This window comes from Cnephaeus nilssonii (assembly GCF_951640355.1).
Source record: "Cnephaeus nilssonii genome assembly, chromosome: 9".
Taxonomy (NCBI): Eukaryota; Metazoa; Chordata; class Mammalia; order Chiroptera; family Vespertilionidae; genus Cnephaeus; species Cnephaeus nilssonii.
The window spans coordinates 90,119,429-90,132,843 of NC_137080.1; the positions used below are offsets into that span (position 1 = coordinate 90,119,429).

The 13,415-nt window shown below is 47.4% G+C and overlaps 1 protein-coding gene across 3 annotated transcripts in view; it reads right to left on the reverse strand.

Annotated features, from left to right (window-relative positions):
- CMTR1 (cap methyltransferase 1) overlaps window positions 1–13,415 on the reverse strand; it is a gene marked incomplete at its 5' end in the record, with an annotated part of 57,792 nt that overhangs the window by 1,576 nt on the left and 42,801 nt on the right. For 2 of the 3 annotated variants that reach the window (XM_079779894.1, XM_079779893.1), the window contains 9 exons: window positions 4–116; window positions 986–1,033; window positions 2,376–2,444; window positions 3,208–3,299; window positions 3,942–4,064; window positions 5,248–5,379; window positions 6,293–6,361; window positions 6,840–6,897; window positions 7,630–7,686. In XM_079779894.1, coding sequence (XP_079636020.1) covers window positions 4–116; window positions 986–1,033; window positions 2,376–2,444; window positions 3,208–3,299; window positions 3,942–4,064; window positions 5,248–5,379; window positions 6,293–6,361; window positions 6,840–6,897; window positions 7,630–7,686 — 761 coding nt within the window. The remainder of the gene's footprint in view (window positions 1–3; window positions 117–985; window positions 1,034–2,375; window positions 2,445–3,207; window positions 3,300–3,941; window positions 4,065–5,247; window positions 5,380–6,292; window positions 6,362–6,839; window positions 6,898–7,629; window positions 7,687–13,415) is intronic. The other variant, XM_079779895.1, reaches the window with a different exon arrangement.

The following is a 13,415-nucleotide window of genomic DNA, read 5'->3' on the forward strand; positions in this document are numbered from 1 at the left end:
CACCGTTCACTGTCCTGACGATGTAGAGGCCAGTGGGCACAAAGTGCCGGTCGTCCCGCCCTGTGTAGCTGAGCTTTGGGGTGCCGCTGGAGCCCTTGATGATCTTCATCTCCAACCTGGTTTCCCAAGCAGGCATGTGAGCAGGAAGTGGAGTGTGTGCATGAGAGAGAGGAAGCCCTAGCGATAGTCTCTTGCAATCATCAAAATCACACCAACCACAACAGTTTATCTTAGTTCAACTAGGAAACGGAGGCAGAGACATGAGTGAGCTGCTCCAAGCCCCACTACAGGTGAGTCCAGTGCTGCGTTCGGAGCTCAGGCTTAGGCGCTGAACTCCCAACTAAGCAAAGGCAGGTGGGAGTGACAGACGCCCCCGACAGATTGCTGTTGTTGAAGAGTTTCAGGGTGACACCAGCTCTGACACCACGGCTGCCACTGGGTCTACTGACCACCACCCATAACATCACTGTGATCACTGTGGCCAGTAAAGAGTTAACACGAGGGCACTGAGCCGAGGCTAGAGCAGGCGCACACTCAGAAAGAGACCCACAGGTCTGAGCTCTCCTTGGCCCCGCACACCCGGCCCCCGCAACTAAAAAAATCCAAGGAAGCAGTTATGCCCCCCTCCCCTCCAGGCTCAATCTCTCCGTCAGCGCCAGGAGCTGGGATTTATGGTGTTTCAAGCAGCTTGCTGCTCTGCCCTCACAGGGACAATCGTAACTATTACAGCATCAATGAGCCCGTATTTCTGCCTGACACACACCCGCCGGCTCCCCTCCTGACAGGGTGCTGAATCAGCGCTCAGCCGGGCTCCAGGCTGCAGTGGAGCCACGCTGCCCGGAGGCGAGGCAGGCAGGGGTAGAGGCAGGCTGCCAGGACCAACTCACCACCCACCAGATCTCCACAAAAGACAGCAAATCCTGGCCACTGCTACGCGCCCACCTCAACTCCTCAAATCCAGAACTACCCTGGTTGAGGCACTCACCTGACAAAAATCTTCTCCATTTCCTCCAGCCTGTACACCTCCTTCACCCTGAGGGTAGAGGGATGGAGAGGACAAGGGCTTCCTGGGGGGTCATTCTTGTCCAGCAGCAGCTCATAGGCAGGAGGCTGTGCCTGTCCTTGCCCTCGGCCTCAGGCCCTGCACCCCCCAACCCTTCAAGGTATGACTCCCCCTCCCCCTCCCCGCCCCCCGTGGCACACTGCTATCCTACAGACAAACCCTAGCTTTCAGAGCTGCCCAGCACCCTCTCGGGCCCACCCCAGGGCAACTGGGGAGTGCCACTTTGGTTATGGAGTGGAAGGGGCTGGCAGACCAAGAGGTCTCTGCCCGCATCCCACCCCAGTTCGTTCCGTTACAGAGGCTAGACACCAAGGTGCAGGCGCTCGCCCATGTCTGACCACTTGGGATTTAGGCCTTCCTGTAGCGGTTACTTCCAAATAGTCCTAACAGGCCTGTTACATCGGGGGCAGGGGGACTCCTACCCAGGGTGCAGGACTCCTGTTTGATGCCCAGCTCTCCACCTCTGGGGACCCTTGAACACACCCTGGGAATTGCCACTGGGGAAGGTCCCCAGAGACCCAGCAACCAGGCCACAAGCAGCAGAGGCAGGGTCCCTGGGAGCTGCCCGTCAGGACCAGGCAGACACGACAAGTGCAAGCACAGAAAGAAATTGCTTTGAGACTTTCAGAGGATATCTAGAAAGTGCATTCTCAGTACTGGATTTAATTTTAAGTAAATTCTTATTAGAAATAATAATGATTTTGATAAAGTACAAATAGGCATCTCAGTCTCTAGTCAGATGAAGTCCCAGAGGTAACAACTTCAGACGCTGGTCCAGTCTCCATCGTCTGCTCCCTGACTGGCTCACCCGCCTCTGGACCCTGGGACTCTCACACGACCTAACAAGGCAGCACACCCTGGCCTTCTTGCCAAGCAGTAAGGGTCCCACTCCTTCAAACCATCCTTCTCTTTTTCACATTCAAAACTCCCATTCCTTCTGGACCCTTTTCTCACTGGAAAAGAATGAAAAGGCCAGGTGACATGCTAATGCTCCTCAAGTGTGAATGCGTGGCTCTCAGGTGTGAGCTCTCAGAAGCACGAGCATCTTAAATGAGGACATCTAAACCCTCAGCATGACTCTTGTGGAGGCTCACTCACTGTGACAGGCAGGATGGGGAGTTACTCTTGGGTGAAGGAGCCACCCATCTAGCACCCCCTAACAAAGCACTCACCAAGGGCAGCCTTATCGCTAACACCAACCTGGCCTGGTCCCCTCCACTGGGCCTTCCCATCCCCGACAGGACAGGGAAGGAGGCAATGACCAGAAAGAAGCAGTGAGGAAGAGGTTTGGGGAGGAGGGAGATACGCTTACCTGATGGGATTCATGTCAGGCCGACTAGGCTTGGAAACGGCTTTCACAAATTTCTCGGCAAGCTGAATTCTACAATCCAAACAACCACTCAGACACAAGCCAGGTGCCTCCAGCCGGACCCCTCCCCAGGGCACTTTCACGGCACCAGTGGAGAACACTCCTGAATCCGCAGCAAACTGCTCCAAGAGGCCGCTCTCATGTCCCCTAGGAACTCACCCTGCCCCTGTCCACTGGCGTCTGCCTGCACGCCCTCTCCCTCTCTCTGGATTCTGAGCTCTAATCTCGCTACATCTTGGTTGGTTCCCTGAAGTGTGTCTTCAGCTGCGCTCAGGCACCGCCTCCAGAACTTCTATGTCATCTGAACGGGACATGTCCTTTCTATCACCCCAACCACAGGTGCCAGATGAACCAACTCAGGAGTGACATCAGCATCCTGGTGCAAGACGTCGCTCCTTTTTGTCCTTCCCTCCTTTTCAACAAAAGTACTTCAGTGGGACCACCAGGCATAAGACATGTTCTTCAGAGAAGACCCTTCTCCCCATAGGTCACCCTCTTGTTCAACCTGAACACAAACATCTCCTGTGATCTGAACAGCTGTAGCAAAACAGGAGTGTGTGTATCTATGAGCAGCAAGGCCCAAGCCCTAGCAAACGCTGAAGTGCCAGCACCATTTCTCACCTGCCCTTGGAAGCAGCCCATGGCGGAAGAAGGGACTCTAAGAATGCCCTTAAGCAGAAAAGGCCTGGTGAGGGGCCAAGGCCTGGAGACTGCTGCCACAGAGGTGCCCCGGCCCAGCCCCCCTCCCTCCCCTCCCCCAGGGCCCAGGTCAGACCGCTGGTTAAAGTGCTGCTCCCGCACGTCGCTGCCATTCAGCACGAGGACATCGAGGATGTGGATGGCACTGATCTTCCGCTGAGCCTTCCCCTAGAAGGACAAGTACACTGCCCACCTTGCCAGGCATGGGGCCCACTCTGCCCACCACTGGGCCTACAGCCGGGCAGGGGAGGGGAGGGGAGGGCTCTAAACACAGGGCATTTCTTTTGCCTCCCTCCCAGTTGATTCTCAGCCCAGACTGGCTGGACTCCTGAGCACACAGAGAGCTGAGGCTCTGGGTGATGACCCCCTTGAATCTCAACCCGGTGAGGCTGCCACCATGGTGCTCCAGCCAAGGGCCTGGCTTCCCACCCTTGTCAACCATTCCCACGATTGTTCTGAAAGTCACCCGTAGGCTGTAACATCCAAAGCTTGTGGGAAAGTTGCTTCTTTCCAAAGGGTTCCCTGGTTAAAAACTAAATCAGCAGCTAAAAAATACCCAGCAGGCCTCGATGCAGAGATGACCGAGGTGTTCTCCTTCACACATGGAGACTGCGGTCCTTCCTACCTGAACATACCATGCCAACTGCTTCAGGGGAAGGAGCAGTCACCAGGCCTTCCCCGGCCCTGGTGGGACAGTCAAGCACCACAGACACTATAACCTCGCTAACTCTGGGGAGCAAGGCCAGGCTCAGCTGTGCCCCAGGTTCCTAGCTGGCAGGGCCAGGACACATGAGCAGAACCACCTCTGACCTCCCCTTTCAGCTCATGGACAATCTCCACAGAGAGCAGAGTGTCCCGGGGCAGCTCTGTCTTCAGGTCCAGCTTGACCCAGCGGTCTGACTGGCGGCCATCCCACGTGTAGATCTGTGACTTCTACGGGTGGAGAGAAAGGGCTGGGTCAGGCAACCATGGAAATGGAAGGGGGGGAGGATCAGTTCTAAAAGGGCTTTTAGTTGGTGGCTACAGCTGATGTCAGAAGAAAATGTCTAGGTCAGTGGGTTATACTTCAGTGATAAGACACTGTGTCCTCCACAGCCTCAGCAGAATAGAAGGAGAGATTGGCTCAGTCCTGGTGTAGGGAACAGACCCAGGGCACCATTCAAAAGGCCTAAGTCCATGATTAGTGGACCTCAAGGAAGATCTGGCTTAGTGTATATGTCTGAGGTGGGTTTGGTAAAGGGTCCAGACAGCAGAGGGGAGAAAAGGAAGTAACAGAAAAAAAGGTAAAGTATGAGAGGACATAGAGAAAGTAAGTGAGGAAGAAGAGAGAAAATTATATAGAAAGACAAGTGAGTGGAAAGAAAGCAATGATGACTTGACCCAATCAAGTAACATACAGAACTGCCAAAGAGTTCCCTCAGCTCACCTTAGATTTCCCTGCTCACACCTGCGGGAAATCTAAGGCCCCAGGTAAGTCCAGGTAGTGTCTTTGCAAGAAGGGATGACACTACCTGGGGGGCGGGGGGGAGCGGGGGCGGGTTTTGCAAAGAAACAACTACATAGCCCTAGCCAGTTTGGCTCAATGGATAGAGCATCGGCCCGTGGACTGAAGGGTCCCGGGTTCGATTCCAGTCAAGGGCACATACCCTGGTTGTAGGCTCTATCCCCGGCCCTGGTCAGGTTTGCGGAAGACAAACAATGTGTCTCTCTCTTATGGATGTTTCTCTGTGTTTCCCCCTCCCTCCCACTCTCTCTAAAAATCAATGGAAAAATATCCTCAGGTGAAGATGAACACAAAAAAAGAAAGAACTACATAGGCTCAAGCCAGATGGGCCTGCTGACCATCCTACTAGCTTAGGAAGCTCCATATGACAAGGAAAGAGGCAGTGTCCCATTAGCAATGCAGAGATGAATAAGCAAATACATAAATAAATGAAAGAATGAATGAAAACGCCTAACTCAGGAAAAAAGGAAGTGAAATTTCATGAACTAGCTTCCCTGGGTTAAAGCCCAAGTTCCTTGGTACCAAGAGAACATGCACTGAGTGGCAGGCAGCTGTCCAGATTCCCAGAGGCAAGTCCCGGCCCTCGCTGGGCAGGAAGCCCGCTGCACTTACCCCGAGGCCCAGGAGGAACTTCTGCTCACTGCCAGACACCATGCAGCGGTAGTCGAGCACTGGGCGGATCTTCTCCAAGGTTTTGGAGGTGAGCAGCGTGGGCTTATAGCTGAAGATGTCGATCTCAGTGCCCTGCAGCCCCGGGTCAGAGAAAACACGGCTGGGTTGGGGGAAGGGACAGGCGCTCAGTATGGGTGTGGGTGCCTGTACAGGAGTGGGGCAGGCTGGGAGAGGTGAGGGACAGGAAGCACATGCTCTCTGAAACATCCCCTGCACCCCCGCTCTCCCTAACCAAGCACTAACTGCGGTTAATTCCACCTGCCTGGAGTGTTCCTTTAGGACCGATTAGGGGAGGTTGGGAAAGGAAACCACACCAAGTCTCCAAGTACAGATCGATTTACCTGAGCTCTAAGGAAATGTCACCAGGATATAAAAGTCACCCTTTCAATAAAGCTGAAGGCAAGGACTTGCCAGCATTCAATTTGAGAGCAAATAAGTGATCTCTCCGGCCCATTCAGAAAAATGGACACATGCTATTCTTTTGAGGCCATCTTCAACCTCATTCTCAAAACCAGCACAATGACCCATGACCTGGGCCAGATTCAAATGAAACCCAGGGAAAAGCTGGAAGGCGGGTGGTAGGAAAACAAAAAAGGCAGAAGAATTCCAAGGACCAGGTCATCAGAAACAGGACAGGGAGCCTAGGGTTAGGCCAGACCCATTACAGAGCTCTCCTGGCAGCCCCTCTCAGCCCTCTGCCCAGCTCCCCTGCCCCAGTTCAACCCATAATTCATTTCTCCTCTGCAGGCAAATCTCACGGGACCCTATACTTGCCAGCACCATCGTCTGGGCAGCGGGAATGCTGAGCACAACGTATCTTAGGGACAAGAATCTTCAGGGAGCCTGATGGGCTCTCGGGGACTCAACACCCTACACCCCAGGTTCCCACTCAGCCCAGCCCTCTGGAGGCCAGGCATCTGGGGTCTCAGTGAGACCTCCGACATCTAGAATCTCTGACTTTATTTTCATCAGACACCAAACTTACCTGGATCAGCTCAAAGAACTTAGACTTCGGGTCTGAGGAGGAAGGCGCCACACGAGCCTGGTCCGGGATCTGAAAACAGGCAGCAGAGAGCTTTGGTTTTCAAATGTACTTTAGACCAAGCCTGTGCTAGTCTACGTGAGCGAGGGGGTAGGTCAGACTGGGGAGGAGGAAACGGCATGTAGCACAGGAGGCTAGAAAGAAGGGGTGGAGGTGGGTAATGCAGTCACCGCTCCCTTTCAGGCCCTGTGGCAGCACAGCCCATGTGCCACTTCCCTTTCTCGGGGCTGTCTATGGTCAGTGCTGCTACACAGGACCACCAGCAGCAAAATGAGGCCTGTTCACACACCACCTTTGTCCTTTATGACCCAGCTGTAGGGCCCAACTGGCAGTGAAAGGCCCAAGGAGGTAACGCCCAGCAATGCTGAGACTTCCAGCTCTGGAATGCTGTGAGGGTAGGCAGACATTTTCATGGGCGATTGGGAATCAAACCTATTCTTTACAGCTTCCCTGCCCTGGAGCAACAATGGGCTGGGGTCAAGATGCTCACCCCCCAAAGACGGAGGCACTGTTTCCGGATCTCTGCCTGCCGAGGCTCACTCAGGGTCCTGGGAAAATGAAGCCAGCAGTGATTGGAGACTTCATGAGGTACAGTGTGCCTCCTGTGCACCCCTCAGAAGCCCAGGGAGGAAGCCCATGAATGAACGTGTGCACAGCACGGAGGCCACGTTGCCATTAGCCCAAAGTGCTTATCACACTCACAGGGCTCTGCCTCTTGAAGATGGGAGCTCAGACGTACACAAAATGGGACGACCTCCCCTTAATACCACAAAGGGAAAGGAGGAGGCTACCTGACCTCTGGATGCCAGGGTTCCTCACACACCCTTCCTCCAGGGACCCAGCGCTACATTCTGGCTCCTCCTCTGCTGCCATAGGCCAGTGAGTCCATCCCAGTGGACATCAGAAAGCTGAATTAGCTTATGCTTGGCCCTGTCAGAGGTCTTCCCTGGCCAGTCCTACCTTTCCTCTCTGACCACTCTTTATTCTGGGTCTCCGGAGTTATGTATTCTACACCCTCTGATACACTGTTAATAACTTCTCCTGCATCCTTTTCCTAGGATACGCTCACCTTCCCAAAGACATCATAAAGTCTCTGAGGACAAGGTTCATGCCATATGCTTCTCTGGCATCCTTCACAGACCACAGCAGAGTAGGAGATAAAAGAGTACATATTTTTAAATGTTTGTTGAAATGAAATAAACCAAGAACGCAGGAGGAGGAGCAAAACCAAGAGCTCTTCCCTTGAAGTAGATGAATCCTGTAAAGGGGGCAAGACTCACGTGTCTTGAACAAAGGCATGGATTTTGGCCAGAGCTTTGATCTGCAGACTACAGTGGCTAGAAGAAAAACAAAGTTTTGATCTCAGAAGGATTACCAAGAGATAGCCAAAAAACATCAGGACAGAGAAGTTTAACAGGAGCATTGACCATCTATATTTGGGGGAGGGGCTGGAGAGTTAAAGAGAACCCCCTCAACCACACACCAAAATACAGTTATATGGGAGAAATGAGTCAAACCCTTCATACACTCAGATCCCAAGTCCTGCTAAAAGCAAGGTTTTGATCCCATCCTTACTAACATGAAAGTGGTGAACTGATTCTAAATAAAACAACAACAAAGCCCAGACCCAGTTTACAGACTAAACTGACTCAACCCACCTATACTAACAGCTGCCCTTTCTACTCTAGTCTCCATTGTTCTTTTACATAGACTTTCTGACATTTATAAAAAAAAAAAAGTATGAGACGTGATAAAGCAAGAAAGTGTGACCCACTGGCAAGAGGGAAACAGTTCAATAGAACAAGACCCAGAGATGGTTCAAATGGTGAAATTACTAGACAGGGCCTTTAAAATAACTGAAAAACTTGTTAAAAGATCTACTAGAAAAGGTGTATAATTTTAATAAGAAGATGGAAAATATCAGCAGAAATATAGGAACTATATTTTTAAAAAGCAAATAAGGCCTGCCAGGTCGCTCAGTTGGTTGGAGCATTGTCCCGTACATCGAAAGGTTGCGGGTTCAATTCCAGGTCAGAGCACATACCCAGATTGTGGATTCGATGCCCAGTGGGGGAGCATACAGGAGGCAACTAATTGATGTTTCTCTCTCTCTCTTTCCTCCTTCCTCTCTCTCTAAAAATCAATAAACATATCCTTGAGTGAGAATATAAAGAAAAGCAAAAAAATAATAATAATAGACATAAAACATATATTAGAGATAAAGAATGATTTTGATGGGCTCATCAGCAGACTGAATACTGTAGAGGAAAGAATCCGTGAACATGAGGGAAGACAGAAACTCAAACTGAAACATAAAGAGGTAAAAAAATGAAAACTATGATAGCTCTGTGGACAATAACAAGCAGTTTAACATAAATATTAACTGAAATCTCAGAGCAGAGGAAAGAAACAATAGGAAAAAAATATTAACAGGTTAATAGCTAAGAATTTCTCCAAATTGATTAATGAAATCAATCTATAGACCCAAGGTAAAAAATCCTAAGCAGAATCCATACAAAAAACACACAACACATATAATCACATCATGGTCCACATGCTGGAAACAAAGTTCATCATGAATGCAATCAGAAGAGAAAGGACACATGACATACAGGCAAGCAATGGTAAGAATAATGCCTGACTTCTCATCAGAAAACAAGGAAAGCAGAGAACAGTATCTTTAAAGTGCTGGGGGAAAACATTGCCAACTTTGAAATCTGTATCTAATGAAAATATCCTTGAAAAGTGAAAGGGAAATCAAACATTATCAAAAGACAAAAGCTGAAGGCCTTAGTCTCCAGCAGACTTGTTCTACAAAAAACAGACTAAAAGGCTCCTCTCCAGCCGGCCTGGGCCCTGGTCAGGGCGCATGTAGGAGGCAACCAATCGATGTGTTTCTCTCACATTGATGTTTCTCTCTGTCTTTTCCTCTCTCTTCCATTCTCTAAAAAATAAATGGAAAAATATCTGCGGGTGAGGATTAACAACAACAATACAAAAAAAATAGACTAAAAGAAATTCTTTAGGGTGAAAGAAAATTATTCCAAATAGGAACCTGGTTCTGCAGGAAGGAATGAAGAACACCAGAATGGGTAAATTTGTCAGTAAATATCAAGGAACCTTTAAAAATAATTAGATGCACAAATATAAGCGCTGTGTATATCTTTAAATCTCTTTAAAAGATTATATACTGTTTAAAATAAAAATAATGGAAATGTAAAATACGGTTTTCTATAAAACAAAAGCACAAAGGAAGGAAAACTGTAAATGCATGTTTACTGTGGTATGGTTTTTACATTGTTCATGAAGCAGAATACTTTTTGAAGATAAAGTATGATAAATTAAAGATGCACACTGTAATCTCTAGAGTTGACAACTAAAACATTATATACACAAAAGGCATAAAAAAAATCCAAAGAGATAAAAAGAAATACTACAAAAATATACTGAATTCACTCCCCCCAAAAAGAAGGAAGGAACAGAGAAACAAGTAAAAGGCAGGATAAACAGAAATCAAACAACCAAGACAGAGGGTTTAAACCCAAACATAGCAACAATTACAGTCCTTGAAAATGTACTAAACACCCCATTTAAAAGGTAGAGACTGTCACAATGGATAAAAAGGTAAGACTCAACCATATGTTATTTACAAACACAAAGACAAATTGAAAATAAAAGAACATAAAAAGATAAACCATGTAAATACTAACAAAAGAAAGGTGATGTGGCTATATGGATTTCACAAAGTAGACTTCAAAACAAAGAGTATATACTACAAATAAAGAAGGATATTTCACAATGACAAGAGGTCAATTTATTAAGACAAAATAATCTTAAATGTGCATGTGCCTACTAATAACAAAGATCCCAAATATATGAAGCAAAAACTAACAAAACTAAAGAAATAGACAAATCATAATTGAACAATCATAACTAAAGACTTTAACAGCCCTCCTTAAGCTATTGACAGAATAAGAAGTCGAATATCAGTTAAGATGTAGAAGATTTGAAAATCACTATGAACCAACTTGACCAAATTAACATTCATAGAACACTATACTCAACAACAGCAGATGGAATATTTACCAAGACAGATCATATGATAGGCCATAAAAAAAGCCTCAATAAATTTCAAAGGATGAAAATCATATAGAGTATATTCTGAGTACAATGGGACAAAATCTAATAGGTATCTTGGAAATCCCAAAATATTAAATTTCACATATCTCATAATCCATATATCAAAGAACAAATAAGGGAAATTTTAAAAATATTTTGAACTGTACAATGACGAAAAAAGATAACATATCAAAATGTGGGAGCTAAGCAGTCCTTAAAGGCAATTTTAATATGGTTACATTTAAATGCTATATCTAAGTGATTAATTAAAATAAATAAAAGAAAATTATTAATTCCTTTATTCTTACTTTTTGGGGTTAATTTGCTCTTCTTTTTCTAGCTACTTTGATTTTAGACTTTTTCTTTTAATATATTTATGTATTAATAATAGTATAAAGGGAAATTTATTTCATTTAAATATACAAATATATTTAAACCACATAAGAACGTCAAAAGAATACATATTTAGAGACTAATATCCCTTATAAACATAGACACAAAAATCACTAATAAAAAATTAGTAAATCAAATGTAGCATTATATGAAAGACTAGAGGCCCAGTGCATGAAATTCATGCACGGGAGGGGAGTGTCCCTCAGCCCAGCCTGCACCCTCTCCGATCTGGGACCCCTCGAGGGATGAACGGGCTATCGGACATCCCTCTCACAATCCAGGACTGCTGGCTCCCAACTGCTCGCTTGCCTGCCTTCCTGATTGCCCCTAACCACTTCTGCCTGCCAGCCTGATCACCCCCTAACCACTCCCATGCCAGCCTGATTGATGTCTAACTGCTCCCCTGCCAGCCTGTTTGCCCCCAACTTCCCTTCTCTGCCAGCCTGGTCACCCCTAACTGCCCTCCCCTGCAGGCTTGATCGCCCCCAACTTCCATCCCTTGCAGGCCTGGTCCCTCCCAACTGCCCTCCCCTGCTGGCCATCTTGTGGTGGCCATCTTATGTCCACATGGGGGCAGGATCTTTGACCACATGGGGGCAGCAATCTTGTGTTGTTGGAGTGCTGGTCAATCTGCATATTACTCTTTTATTAGATAGGATAGAGGCCTGGTGCACGGGTGGGGGCTGGCTGGTTTGCACTGAAGGGTGTCCCAGATCAGGGTGGGGGTTCCCTTGGGGCGTGGGGTGGCCTGGGCGAGGGGCCTGTGGTGGTTTGCAGGCCGGCCACGCCCCCCGGTGATCCAAGCGGAGGTCCTGATATCTGGGATTTATATATCTTCTACCATCGAAACTTTGTAGCCTGGAGTGAAGCCAAGCCTTCTGCTCGCTCAGTGGCAGCAGCCATTTCTGTTGGGACTTATGTATCTTCTATAATTGAAACTTTGTAGCCTTAAGTGGAGGCCTGGGCTAGCCAGCGTGTGCAGAAAGCTTGGCTTCCTCCATCGCTAGGGGCAACCCAGGCCTCCAGCTCTCTGAAGCTCCGTGGCTACCGCCATTTCTGTTGGGATTTCTTTATCTTCTATAATTGAAACTTTGTAGCCTTAAGCGGAGGCCTGGGCCGGCCAGGGTGTGTGGAAAGCTTGGCTTCCTCCATCGCCAGGGAAACCCAAGCCTCCCTCCTGCTCTCTCAGTGGCTGCAGCCATCTTGGCTGGGTTAATTTGCATATTCGCTCCTGATTGGCTGGTGGGTGTGGCTTGTGGGTGTATCGGAGTGATGGTTAATTTGCATATTACTCTTTTATTAGATAGGATAACTCATGACCAACTCGAGTTTATCCAAAAATGCAACATTTTGCCCGGCCAGCGTGGCTCAGTGGTTGAGCGTCAACCTATGAACCAGGAAGTCACGGTTCGATTCCTGGTCAGGCCATATGCTCGGGTGGCAGGCTCGATCCCCAGTGTGGGGCATGCAGGAGGCAGCTGATCAATGATGCTCTCTCATCATTGCTGCTTCCATCTCTCTCTCCCTCTCCCTTCCTCTCTGAAATCAATAAAAATATTTTTTAAAAATAAAATAAATTCAAGATTTATTTGCCATCTGAAAATCTTCAATGTAATTCACTGTAAATGAAATAAAAAAGTTTCTATAGATACATAAAAAATATCTGACAAAATTAAACATCTATTCATGATAAAAACTTCAGCAAACAAAGAATAGAAGAAAATTTGGTCAAACTGATAAAAGGCAACTACAAAAAACCTACAGCTAACATCATACTTAATTGTTAAACATTTTACACTTAAAATCAAGAACAAGGGTAGGATATCTGTTCTCATCCTTCATCATCATACTGGAGGAACCAGTAAGTGCAATGAGGCAAGAAAAGAACAGAATTACCATTAAGATGCAGCAATTCCACTTTTGGTATTTCTCCAAAAGAACTGATATCAGGATATTGGTATCAGCACCCCATGTTCACTGTAGCACTATTCACAATAGCCAAGATGTGGAAACAATCTAAATGTCCATTAACAGATAAATGGATAAAATTACCTTATTTGCCCTGCCCCCAAGAAAGTACTTCTACTGACTCATTGCTGCTATATAACTCTCCAAACTACTTCAAAAAACTTTTTTCTAATGCTTGCCCACCTAGAAAACTGAGCCAACTGTCACAACTTTATATTATTACCACTAGTAAGGAGGAAAATAATTAAACAAGGTTAAAAACAAAAAAACGCCAGCATTCAGATCACCTATCTGGAGAACTCATGAACTGGCAAAAACTTTGGTACCAGAACCTCCAAAGCATGTTGTATCTTACGTTCCAGCCACCTCCTGCCTCCAATCAGAGGCTTCACAAGGCAGTAACCATGACGGCCTTTTACAAACAGAAGCAATTAAAGGGAAATTACTCCTGCCTCCAGGGGCACAGAGCTGCTCTCTGTTAGATTTCACTGCCATACCATCAGGCTCCCATGGGCATGGCTATGGCAGCCAGGCTCCCACGAGCCACCCTTTTGACAGGGCATGGGAGCAGTATGAGGGTCCCCAA